This window comes from Bison bison, unplaced genomic scaffold (genome assembly GCF_000754665.1).
Source record: "Bison bison bison isolate TAMUID 2011002044 unplaced genomic scaffold, Bison_UMD1.0 scf7180017864057, whole genome shotgun sequence".
Lineage (NCBI taxonomy): Eukaryota > Metazoa > Chordata > Mammalia > Artiodactyla > Bovidae > Bison > Bison bison.
The window spans coordinates 2,463,109-2,475,239 of NW_011494629.1; the positions used below are offsets into that span (position 1 = coordinate 2,463,109).

The 12,131-nt window shown below is 42.0% G+C and overlaps 1 protein-coding gene across 1 annotated transcript in view; it reads right to left on the reverse strand.

Moving 5' to 3' along the window:
• Positions 1–12,131, reverse strand: part of LOC104985737 (constitutive coactivator of PPAR-gamma-like protein 1) — a 116,559-nt gene that overhangs the window by 48,886 nt on the left and 55,542 nt on the right. The window contains exons 7-8 of the mRNA XM_010836060.1: positions 3,749–3,846; positions 3,232–3,509 (exon numbers count right to left, since the gene is read on the reverse strand). Coding sequence (XP_010834362.1) covers positions 3,232–3,509; positions 3,749–3,846 — 376 coding nt within the window. The remainder of the gene's footprint in view (positions 1–3,231; positions 3,510–3,748; positions 3,847–12,131) is intronic.

Genomic DNA, 12,131 nt, shown 5'->3' on the forward strand with positions numbered 1-12,131 from the left:
TCTGCTGTACAACTCAGTGTCTTACGGAAGGGCAGTTACAAATGCTTCTACAGTCAATCTGCAGAAGCTGGTACAAACAGTGGCACTTCACTTAAACTGTACAGTAATCTCCCAGCCAAATGGCCTGCTGACCCAGACACGTGTCTGAAACTCTGGGATCTTTACAGCCCCAGGATCATTCCAAGCAAATACTGGATGCTTTCTGTCACACTTAGAACTCAAGACTCCACACCAACCAGCCTTCATCTCACTTGACATCGCAACCACACTGGCTTCCCCTTCCTCCACCCTGCATTCTCGTCCAGCTTTCTCCCCACTGTCATGGCTCAAATCCTGCCTCACTGGAAGCACGCTCATCCAGGCCCACTCATCTGGTGCTTGCTTCACATGCTCATCACTTGGGTGCTGCCTACCACCATGCTCACTGATAGACAGCAAGTGCTCAAGTGTTGCTTGGCTAAATGAACTGATGATTTCTTTCCCTCAAGACCATCCTAAGAGCACCATGTAGACCCAGGAAATCCACCCTAAGTCCAAACCAAAGGTAAACCAAATCTTAACTGACTTACTGCCCCTACTTAGCTTCTAAACTAGGAAAGGAATCCTCTGTCCTCTGCATGGCCTTAAAAGTGCACACACAACTTATTCAACCAGAATCCTCACCCTGAAATAATGAACAACTGTCCTTCTTAGCAAGAAAGGGGTGCCCATAATCAGGGTTGATCCCAGGTCCTACTCTGCCTGGCTTATGACCCTGAACCTCTGGTACAAGTTCCTATCCCCTTTTCCTTCTGTCCTTCCTCTCAGTTTTAACATGTCTACCTATTGTGGTTGTTCACTCAGGCATGTCTGATTCTTTGTGACCCCATGGACTGTAGCCCGCTAGGCTCCTCTGTCCATGGAATTCTCCAGACAAGAATACTGGAGTGGGTTGCCATTCCCTTCTCCAGGGGATCTTCCCAACGCAGGGACTGAACCTGAGTCTTCCACACTGCAGGCAGATTCTTCACTGTCTCAGCCACGTCTACTTCTTATTTGTTATAATAAATGGAAAAACAGATTCAAAGAAATGAAAACATTCCTAAAGCACATAACTTGATCCAATCTCAGCAATCTTTCAATTCCAGATTGTGGACGTGCTCTGCCTTTTCTACCGCAATTCACACCATGAGAGGGTGAGACGCCCACGCTACTCCCACATATGGAGATCTTACAGAGGCACTTCCAGAAAAACGCAATAAGAATGCCCTCAGTTGGGGAAACAGACAGTTAAGTGCTACAGAGCTTAGAGGTAAGAGAGACAACTAAGACTGAGAAAAAGCTCCAGGAAAGGCAACTGATCAGAACCTTTGGGAACAGGCCAGAGTTGAGTATGCACAAAAAAAAGGGAGTCACTCTCAATCTTATTCACTCAAGTTCAATTCATTTCCTAACAGGGCAGTTTGCCAAATTAAGTAGGTAACTCACATTACCTCTGCAACCCCAACCATAGGAACAGGATCAACACTGGACCTCCCCAGACCAGGGCCTTTCCTTGCTCACCATGCTTGTCATCTGCACAGGACTCTGAGCCACAAAGAGTGGCTCTGTGTTTTATTTCTACCTGTTTTTCAGAGTCTAGAAAGAATTTGCTCTTGTTGCTTAGTCACTCAGTTGTGTCTGACTCTTCTGCAATCCCATGGACTGCAGCCTACCACGCTACTCTGTCCATGGGACTTTCCAGGGAAGAATCTGGAAGTGGGTTGCCATTTCTTCTCCAGGGGATTTTCCCAACCCAGGGATCAAACCTGCATCTCCTGCACGCAGGCAGATTCTTTACCGTTGTATACTATAGATACTTTGGTCTTGATGACGTGAGTCAATTTTTAAAAGAAAACTTATAGTTCCTTAGAGAGTGAAAGGGCTCCTGAGGCATATATCAGCTGTTCTCAAACGTTCTGCGCTAAAGAGTCACGTGGTCTCATTTACACATGCAGATTTCTAAGCCCCAACATAGCAATTCTTATTCAGTAGGTCTTCAATGTTACCTTCCTAGAAGGTTAATTTAAAAGTCTGAATAATAAATTACAACGTTTTGCTTTATTTTTAGAATTTTAGGACTGCACATACAGCAAGTAAACATTTGGGCACTTTATGCTTCTCTGTTTCACAAGAGCATACATCCCTGGATGGCAGCAAACTCCTCAGGAACTGCCCATTTGGGGACTTAGTGGTGACTAAGTGATGACTTAGTGACCTCCCTGCTGGGGAGGTCAGCAGACTTAGTGCCCATTTTACAGATGGAGAGAAAGAGTGCAAAAGAGGAAAAATCTCTGGCTTCAGGTGGCACACCCATAAGAACTTGCAGGAAGACTGGAAATTGTGTCTCAATTTTTTTCAGCAGAAACTCACACAGCAATAACTAGCCTTGGGCATCTACTATGAATCAGAGTTCAAACTGAGGAAAAGAGATGCAGATGAAGAGAGAAAGACTGTTCCTTTCTTCTTTCTCTTTTTGAACCAGGTTTCTTAGAAACATAAGGTTATGTAAGGGGAGGAGGAGGACTATGGATTTCAAGACTTTCTCCATCAGATTCTAACAAATATTTGAAAATTCATTTATTCAGGGACACACATTACTTAAAATATTCCTCCCTATAGGGAGAATTTCAGCCTGGGTCTGGCAGCTTTCTACGATTTTGGTTAGGTGAACAGTGTTATGTCAAGAATAGTCCTATGATCTGGGGAGTTGGGATTCAAGTTATTGAATTCAGAACAAAAGGAAATTCTGATTCCCCTTCAACCCAGCAGCCAAGAGACTGAAAACCATAGAAGTCTAATTTAAAATGCTTTCTGAGGGTGGGAGTAGGGAAATCACAGCCCAAAGAGAGTCAGGTAGAACTTGATCAGATAACTTTACCATATTTGGTGGTCACACAAACTAATTTCCCTAAAATTACACCCAAAAAAGAGGGGAACCCAAGAATTTGGGCTGGCATAGTACACACTTTCAACCTTGGAAGGCCATAGGAAATGTCTAATCTTTTCTCTTGGTCTGAGGAATCCCAGTCAAGCAAAGAGTAACTGTCACCTACCTACAACAAACAGCATCTTTGAACACAACCATCAGTGCCATGGGCCGGCCAGCCAACCAGCCAGAAGGCAGCTTCTCTGGGGACTACAAGCTACTTAAGTAGCCTAAGGCAGCTGCTACACTTTCAGGAAGCACCAGCTACTCCATACACCACTCACTTTGCAGCTCCTCCACTGCCTTCATCATTGTCTGAAGATGATGACGTAGAAGAACCAGGAAAGTATGCTGAGTCCACGTGATTGGGACTGCCGCTTGGAGCTGGGTTGATTGGGGAGGACCGTTCATACAGTGGGGTATGTTTTCCTTCATGAGGAATGTTACTGTAGTTCTGCTCAGTCAGATTCTTTCCGCTGGTTTCCAAGGTGAGAGCCGGCTCAGCGAGGTTGTACGGGTGTGGACCCTGGCCCGGAGCACCTGGGCTGGGCACCTGGGGGGCCTTAAACAGAGCATACAAATCACGTGTGCACACATACTGCATGGCCCAGAACACATTAACATAACCCGGTCTTGGCTAAATTTTAATTCAACAAACTCTGGCACCTGCTTCACATATTATGAGTGTTAAGAAATTATCTTAGCATTCATTAAGATTTGATTCATATGTAGCTTTCAAGGCAGCTGTCCCCCACGCCAAGGCTGAGCAGACCAGCTGCGGATGGACAGGAAAGGCCTTACCACAGGCTTTGCTTGCAGAGAGGTCTGTGGAATGTTGAGCATCTGGGGGGGGACATACGGTGGCACTATCCCAGGCATTCCAAACGGATTTGGTCTGGCTGTTTCATCAATACGGAAAGAAAACAATAAACAACTGTGAGCAGGACATTCCCCAAGACACAGCACAGCTAACACACATTGCCATCTGACTTACACCTCCAGGTGCAAGCACGTCACTGGCCCCGCTTCCCGGAAACCTTTAGAAATTCATGCTTAATATTAAAAAATATTTAATCTTATGATGATCAATTTCATACACTAGAGCTAGATTTCTAACTTTCAAGAATTTTCAATTACTATCTGACTGTGTTTCTGTTTAGGTTCATTTCCTTGAATGCCTGGTTTGTCTCTGCCTGTAACCTAACAGATGTTCTCATTCTCTGCTCATTGCTGACAAAGCTGGAAGCCCTGTAGTACTCTAGGTTCAAAAGGAATAAAAGGACACAGCACTTCCCCTACCGTATGTGAGGCAATAGAATTCTTCAATTTAAACTAAAATTAAGTTTTAAGCCACTAGCACACTTTTAAGTATAAAAAGTGAAATGTGGTAGTTGCTATATATATTCCTGTTATTGTTTTTTTTTCATTGTTAAGGAAACCATGATCAAGTTACACATGCATTACACGGCAGTGCAGAGTCAGTAACTTGGGATTTTGTGCTTCCTTAGATGACTTTATAAACCTGGTGTTTGTGCTTCATTATCCTCATTCTAACTTAAAAAATTGAAGCACAGAATGGAAAACATGTAGAGAACTAGCCTCAAACACAGCGTTAGGCAGGATTGGGTCCCCTATCAGCTTAAAGACATGACATAAAGCAATCAACGCAGTCCAAGGTCCAGAAAACCTCAGGTCCACAACATTCGGTCTCCTGGCAGATCTGAGGAGAGGAGGGGCCAGCATGAGCAAGGCCGGCAGGCCAATGGCCTGAGCATGCAGTGACAGGGGATTAGTGTGGCCCTTGTGCTAAATACACTTCAAAATATCATGGTTTACTGATGTGATAAAAATGAGGAGACTCCTCAGGGTTTAGTGGGGTGCCTGACAAGATAGCCTATGAGGGAAAGCACGGATACTACAAGACCCGAGGGTGGCATCAGGACTCAGACTGCATTAGACACAGAAAACACACCCTGAGAGAACACATGATAGACACTACTGAAACCCCCACGGCCACACGATCTCATTAGGTTTCATTTACAAACAGAACAAGACCAACTCTAGAGTTACCACAACGCAAATGCCATTTGGCAAAGGAAGAGTGCTTTTCTTACCTCAAAATCCAAGTGACACCAGGTGAAAAATAACCCACCCACAAATCACAATTTATCAAGAAAAATAAACACACATTTAATTAATAAAAAAATAACTTGCTATGCAGTGGCTAAGTCACGTCTGACTCTTTATGACCCCATGAACTACAGCACACAGGCTTCCCTGTCCTTCACTATCTTCTGGAGTTTGCCCAAACTCATGTCCATTGAGTCAGTGATGCCATCCAACCATCTCATCCTCTGCCACCCCCTTCTCCTCCTGCCCTCAGTCTTTCCCAGCATCAGGGTCTTTTCCAATGAGTTGGCTCTTCACATCAGGTGACCAAAATATTGGAGCTTCAGCTTCAGCATGAGTCCTTTCAATGAATATTCAGGGTTAATTTCCTTTAGGATCTACTGGTTTGATTTCCTTGCTGTCCAAGGGACTCTTAAGAGTCTTCTCCAGCACCACAGTTCAAAAGCATCAATTTTGGGCACCTAGCCTTCCTCATGGTCCAACTCTCACATCCATACATGACTACTGGAAAAACCATAGCTTTGACTAGACGGATCTTTGTTGGTAAAGTAATGTCTCTCCTTTTTAATAAGCTGTCTAGGTTTGTCATAGTTTTCCTTCCGAGGAGCAAGTGTCTTTTAATTTCACGGCTGCAGTCACCATCCGCAGTGATTTTGGAGCCCAAGAAAATAAAATCTGTCACTGTTTCCATTTTTTCCCCATCTATTTGCCATGACGTGATGGGACCAGATGCCATGATCTTAGTTTTTTGAATGCTGAGTTTTAAGCTAGCTTTTTCCCTCTCTTCTTTCATCTTCATCAAGAGGTTCTTGAGTTCCTCTTTGCTTTCTGCCATTAAAGTGGTATCACCTGCATATCTGAGATTGTTGATATTTCTCCCAATGATCCTGATTCCACCTTGTGATTCATCCAGCCTGGCATTTCACATGATGTACTCTGTATACAAGTCAAATAAGCAGGGTGACAATAAATGCCTCCATGTACTCCTTTCCCAATTTTGAACCAATCCATTGTTCCAGGTAAAGTTCTAACTGTTGCTTCTTTACGTGCATTCAGGTTTCCCAGGAGACAGGTAAGGTGGTCTGGTATTCCCATCTCTCTAAGAGTTTTCCACATTTTGTTGTGATCCACACAGGCAAAGGTTTTGGCATAATCAATGAAGCAGAAGTAGATGTTTTTCTAGAATCCTCTAGCTTTTTCTATGATACAATGGATGTTAGCAATTTGATCCCTGGTTCTTCTGCCTTTTCTAAATCCCCCTTACACGTATGGAAGTTCTCAGTTCACATACTGCTGAAGCCTAGCTTAAAGGATTCTGAGCATTACCTTGCTAGCATGTGAAATGAGCACAATTGTACAGTAGTTTGAGCATTCTTTGGCACTGCCATTCTTTGGGATTGGAATGAAAACTGACCTTTTCTAGTACTGTGGCCACTGCTGAGTTTTCCAAATTTGCTGGCATATTGAGTGCAGCAGTTTACCAGCATCATCTTTTAGGATTTGAAATAGGTCAACTGGAAATCCATCACCTCTACTAGCTTTGTTTGTAGCAATGCTTCCTAAGCCCACTTGACTTCACGCTCCAGGATGTCTGGCTCTAGAGTAGTGACCACACCATCACTGCTATCTGGGTCATTAGGACCTTTTAAATACAGTTCTACGTATTCTTTCCATCTCTTTTTCATCTCATCTCCTTCGGTTAGGTCCTTGTAGTTTCTGCCCTTTATTGTGCCTATCTTTGCATGAAATTTTCCCTTGGTATCTCTAATTTTCTTGTAGAAATCTCTAGTCTTTTCCCATTCTATTGTTTCCCTCTATTTCTTTGTATTGTTCACTGAAGAAGGCTTTCTTATCTCTCCTTGCTATTCTCTGGAACTCTGCATTCAGTTGGGTATATCTTTCCCTTTCTCACTTTGCCTTCCTTTTTCTTTGGGACGGTTTTGGTCACTCCTCCTGTACAATGTTAACCTCCATCCATAGTTTTTCAGGCACACTGTCTATCAGATCTAATCCTTTGAATCTATTTGTCATTTACACTGTATAATCATAAGGGATCTGTTTTAGGTCATACCTGAATGGCCTAGTGGTTTTTCCCTACTTTCTTCAATCTAAGGCTGAATTTTGCAAAAAAAAAGAGCTGATGATCTGAGCCACAGTCAGCTCCAGGTCTTGTTTTTGACTGTATAGAGTTTGTCCATCTTTGGCTGCAAACAATATAATCAATCTGATTTCAGTACTGACCATCTGGTAATGTACATGTGATAGCCACCCGCCCCCCCAAATAATAACATGCCCCAAATGCACCCTCTCGTTCACTGAAAGAACACTGGGAGCACTGAGGCCTGGGCCATTGCTCACTTCTTACTACCCTAGAGAGTCAGGAGCCTCAGAAGTCATGATCTGTTGGAAGATCCCATCTCCTAGTTCCTGGAGCTCAAGTTGGAAATGCCACAATTCTCTGATCCCAGCTCGCACGGACAGAAATGGTGACCCAGCTTCCACCTTTTGCTGAACAGAGACAGCTGCAGGACAAACAGCTGGGAATTGTGACATTGGTACATGCGCATATGGGCCTGTTGGCCCATCTACACACATGTCCACATGCTCACATACAGGCAAATGTTCACCTCACACACTCACATGAACACATACATTCACCACACATACATGCACATTTTCGTGCACTCGCACACACAAGGAGACACTCATGATCAAACAGTTAAGTCCACAAGTTAACAAACCTCCATGTATGAGATACATGATGCTCTAACTGTTAAAGTCCCTTAACTGGTGATCATGAATTTTAGCCAGATTTTGGGTGAGAGTATTAGGAAATTCATTCAAGCTCTAATACTATAAGTTAAATCACTGTAAAAAGTCTAGTTTACAATCCCTTATAGCTGACCTGCCATACTTAACTTCCAAGTAATAAGAATGAGAGACTGGACCCTTCAATTATGCAGCATTTTACAAGTGAAGATGAACACTTATGTTTCACTCTATTTTTGACCATCATATGCTACAAACTTCCTGAAAGCACACACCTTCCCTAAAAAAAATGAAAGAGAGAAAGAAACCCTCCAATATAAACATACACAATTATAACTTAAAAGCAAAGATTCCCAAGGACAGAATATTTTCTAAAGTCATATTTCAATCACTGACCTAAAACAAACTTTGGAGAACCCACAGAACTAGTTACTCTTCTGTCATAACCTAGTCTATTAAGTGAATTAATTTGTCTACATTTCTCTGATGGCTGCAGAAATGCCTGATACGCAAGGGCCTGCCTCTGCGTATTGCATGCCTTCTTGTAAATCAGTTCTTGTTCTCAATGCCCTCATGCAGCTAAGCAGAATCATTGTCTGTCTTCTGTGTGACAAGGCGTCTTTCTCAAAATTGACACCAGTGCACAGAGCGGAGATTAACATCACCAGTTCTCATTCTCCTCCTTTCACAAATACTTACTAAAAGAGGTAGACTTTTGTTCAAGTATGCAGAATGCAGACAGATGAAAGGAGAAAAAAGTGTTCAATTACTACATGAAAAATATTTTAATTAAAAAATATGTAAATATCAATACAGTATACTAATGCATATATATGGAATTTAGAAAGATGGTAACGATAACCCTGAATGCGAGACAGCGAAAGAGACACAGATGTACAGAACAGTCTTTTGGACTCTGTGGGAGAGGGAGGGGGGGATGATTTGGGAGAATGGCATTGAAACATGTATAATATCATATAAGAAATGAATCGCCAGTCCAGGTTTGATGCAGGATACAGGATGCTTGGGGCTGGTGCACTGGGATGACCTAGAGGGATGCTATGGGGAGGGAGGTGGGAAGGGGGTTCAGGATTGGGAACACGTGTACACCCATGGCAGATTCATGTTGATGTATGGCAAAACCAATACAATATTGTAAAAAAAAAAAAATGTAAATATTAAATACTTGAGAATAAGAGAAAGAAAGCATGCATTGCAGCCCTTTCAATCATTCTGAGTTAGCTTAGAACTCTCATACATAGGATACGTTGTGTAGTATCCACTCTCTTGAATTACTCACTGTGCCTGTATGAAGCTAACCAGTTTTTCTCTAGATTAAAGTAAGATTTATTCATCTATTACTAGGCATGTTACTGTGACGATGTTACATTAAATAAACAACAGTAACAAAGTAATATTCTAAAAATATTTGAGATGGGTGCTGATACATGATTTTCAAGTGATACACAAAAAACATAGCTTTGAAAAATTAAAGATGAAATAAATCAGTATATTCCCTACCACCAACTAGCTTTCAGTGCCTGTAAAAAACAATGTGAAATTTTCAAACTATGGTAACCATTTTGACACATTTATTCAATACCAACATTCTATAGAAGTTAAGGCACAAAGTTATACGAAGGAGAATTTTACATAATTTGTTTTCATCCTTGGGCTTCCCTGGTGGCTCAGACAATAAAAATCCACCTGCAATGCAAGAGACCTGGGTTCAATCCCTGTGGTTTGGGAAGATCCCCTGGAGAAGGAAATGATAACAAATTTCTTCTGTCCCTGAGTTTAAACAACATGTGCATGGACCTCAAAGGATACATCATGATTTAAATTCACTTGTTACCCGAGTCTTACAGAGCAGTGACAAGTTTATCCCAAATTTTACTCAAATCTATTAAATTCCAGGAGTTTTACCTGGAGAATCCCATGGACAAGAGGAGTCTGATGGGCTACAGTCCATGGGGTCACAAAGAGTCAGACATGACTGAGCAACTAACACCACTCCCAAATGAATGACTTCTGAAGGCAAGTTCAGGAAAGGGACAGTGGGAACCAATAAGACACTGGTATGGCCTATGAAGCCTGGTAGTTCTGGCTGGATTGAAGACCAGGCTTGAGGGCTCAGCCAAGGGAGTCATGGGGCTTTTTGGGAAGGGGGAGACAGAAATCATCCCGGGCTTTTAGAAGACTGAACTTAGTTTCCACTCAGTACCAACTCCCAAGAGCTCAGAGCTGGGGCAGCTGATGCCAGCCTAGAGCATCAGCTGGCAAGACCACACAGTTAAAGTCAGAGGTCACCGTTCAGGAGAGAAGCCCCCACAGTGGAAGATTAAGTATGGGGCCAAGAAAAGTAAGATCATGAATAAAGAAATAGGTACCTGAAAGAATTATAAGCAATGAAAAACAACCTGGGGAAGCACATTTCAGGTCAACATAAATATAAAGATCTTTCTGAGAACGAGAGCAGTTCATCAGTGACGACACTGCTTTGAGTGCTTAACTGCTGTAACAATATTCCATGGTTGGGAGGTAGCCTGGTGCTTATACAGAATTCCTGGCTATCCAAATTTCTTCTGTCCCTAAGTTTTTAAATAGTATGTGCATGGACCTCAAAGGATACAGCATGATTCAAATTCATGTGTTACCTCAGTCTTACAGAGCAGTGACAAGTTTATCCCAAATTTTACTCAAATCTATTAAATTCCTGGGTTCACTTAATCAGGTTTGAATCATAGGCACTAAACAGCAAAATCTCATCTAGCCACCTACACAGTTTATGGTAAATCAAGACAAAGCAGTTTCTGTCCATCTGTGAATTCTAAAAAGCACAACCTCAAAGAAAAGTCTCAAGGCCTTTATTCAGAAGTCACTGATAAACTGCACTGGCCGCCCCCTTCTGTCACTGAATACTGAGAAGCTATCCACAGACCTAATGACAAGCTGTGTCCACCTCAGGAAGACACCTGTGCAGTCTTTTAAACCAGACAACAACTAAAAGGAGACATATTTTCAGTTCTTCCAAAATGACTGATTTTCAGGGTTGTTTTTTTTTTAATAACCTTTCAATAAACCACAAGATCAGACAGCCTATAGCACTTCATACCACATCAACTGAAATAAACTCACTAAGAACTGAATGAAAGGTCACAGGAATGAACTGAGAGACTCCCATGACCTGCATGAGAATTAACGAGAAAGGAGGAAAAAGAATAAATGGACTTTCTATTTAACATGATAGCATGTTAGCTGTCTCTCTGGCAGCATCTAGTCTGTCAGACCCCTGGGGGCTTGACATCAATGCCACTTGCATTAGCTTTAACAAGATACAAATTGAGAAAGATGAGCATGCACACATCTCAAAAAAAAGAAGGGCAAATACAGAATGGCAGATACAATAGAGCATTTAATTAACAATCAAAACACTATGATTTATTATTCCATATATGAGGTAAAGAAATATAAAAAGCTTAAGAGGGGGACAGACATAACTTTTAGAAAAGCCTAATGTATTTCTTTGAAGACATCTGTTCCACCTGATTAGTGGGTACCCTAATGCTCATGATACTATACTATCCTCTGTATTTTTTAGTTACATTTAAAGCTTTTCATGGTAAGAAAATTTAAGCAAAAATACTGGAAAAAGTGTGTTTAGTAAACAAAGTTTTAAAGAATGAATATTATATAACTTTGTAAAGAATGCCAAATTTCAGGAGCTTATTATTGAAGTATAGCAACAGTATAATGTCAAATACTTGGTGACAATAAAAAGAATTTTTTTAATGATCACTGTAACAGTAAAAAAAAAAAAAACCCTTAATATTCTAGATGATGACCACATGACATGGTTAAGTAGATTACATACAGCACGTCCCTACTGTGAAACATTAGACAAGCTTTAAAAATACTAAGGCAGGAAAAAAAAAACCTACTACGAAAGCAAACCTTTGTGAAGTCACAACCAAGTCCCAAAGGTACACTGTTGGTGGGAACAAGGCAAATTGCCTTATATGGATCCTGTGGCCTGGCTATAGCCAGCGCTTGCAGCAGGAGGCCCTGCCTAGTGAGCCTGGGTGCATGGGCAATGGCAGCAGGTGGATGAGGTCCTGAGGGCAATGTTACCTGGCGTGCAGTGGCAGTGGCAGCTGAGGAGCTCAACAGAGCCACAGGAGCAATGCCATCACCCTCTATTCTGGTCAGGTCACACTATGCACTCTGTACAGCTACTGTGTCCTGCAGTGGACCTGAACGGGTGACCCTGAGACCTGAAGACCTA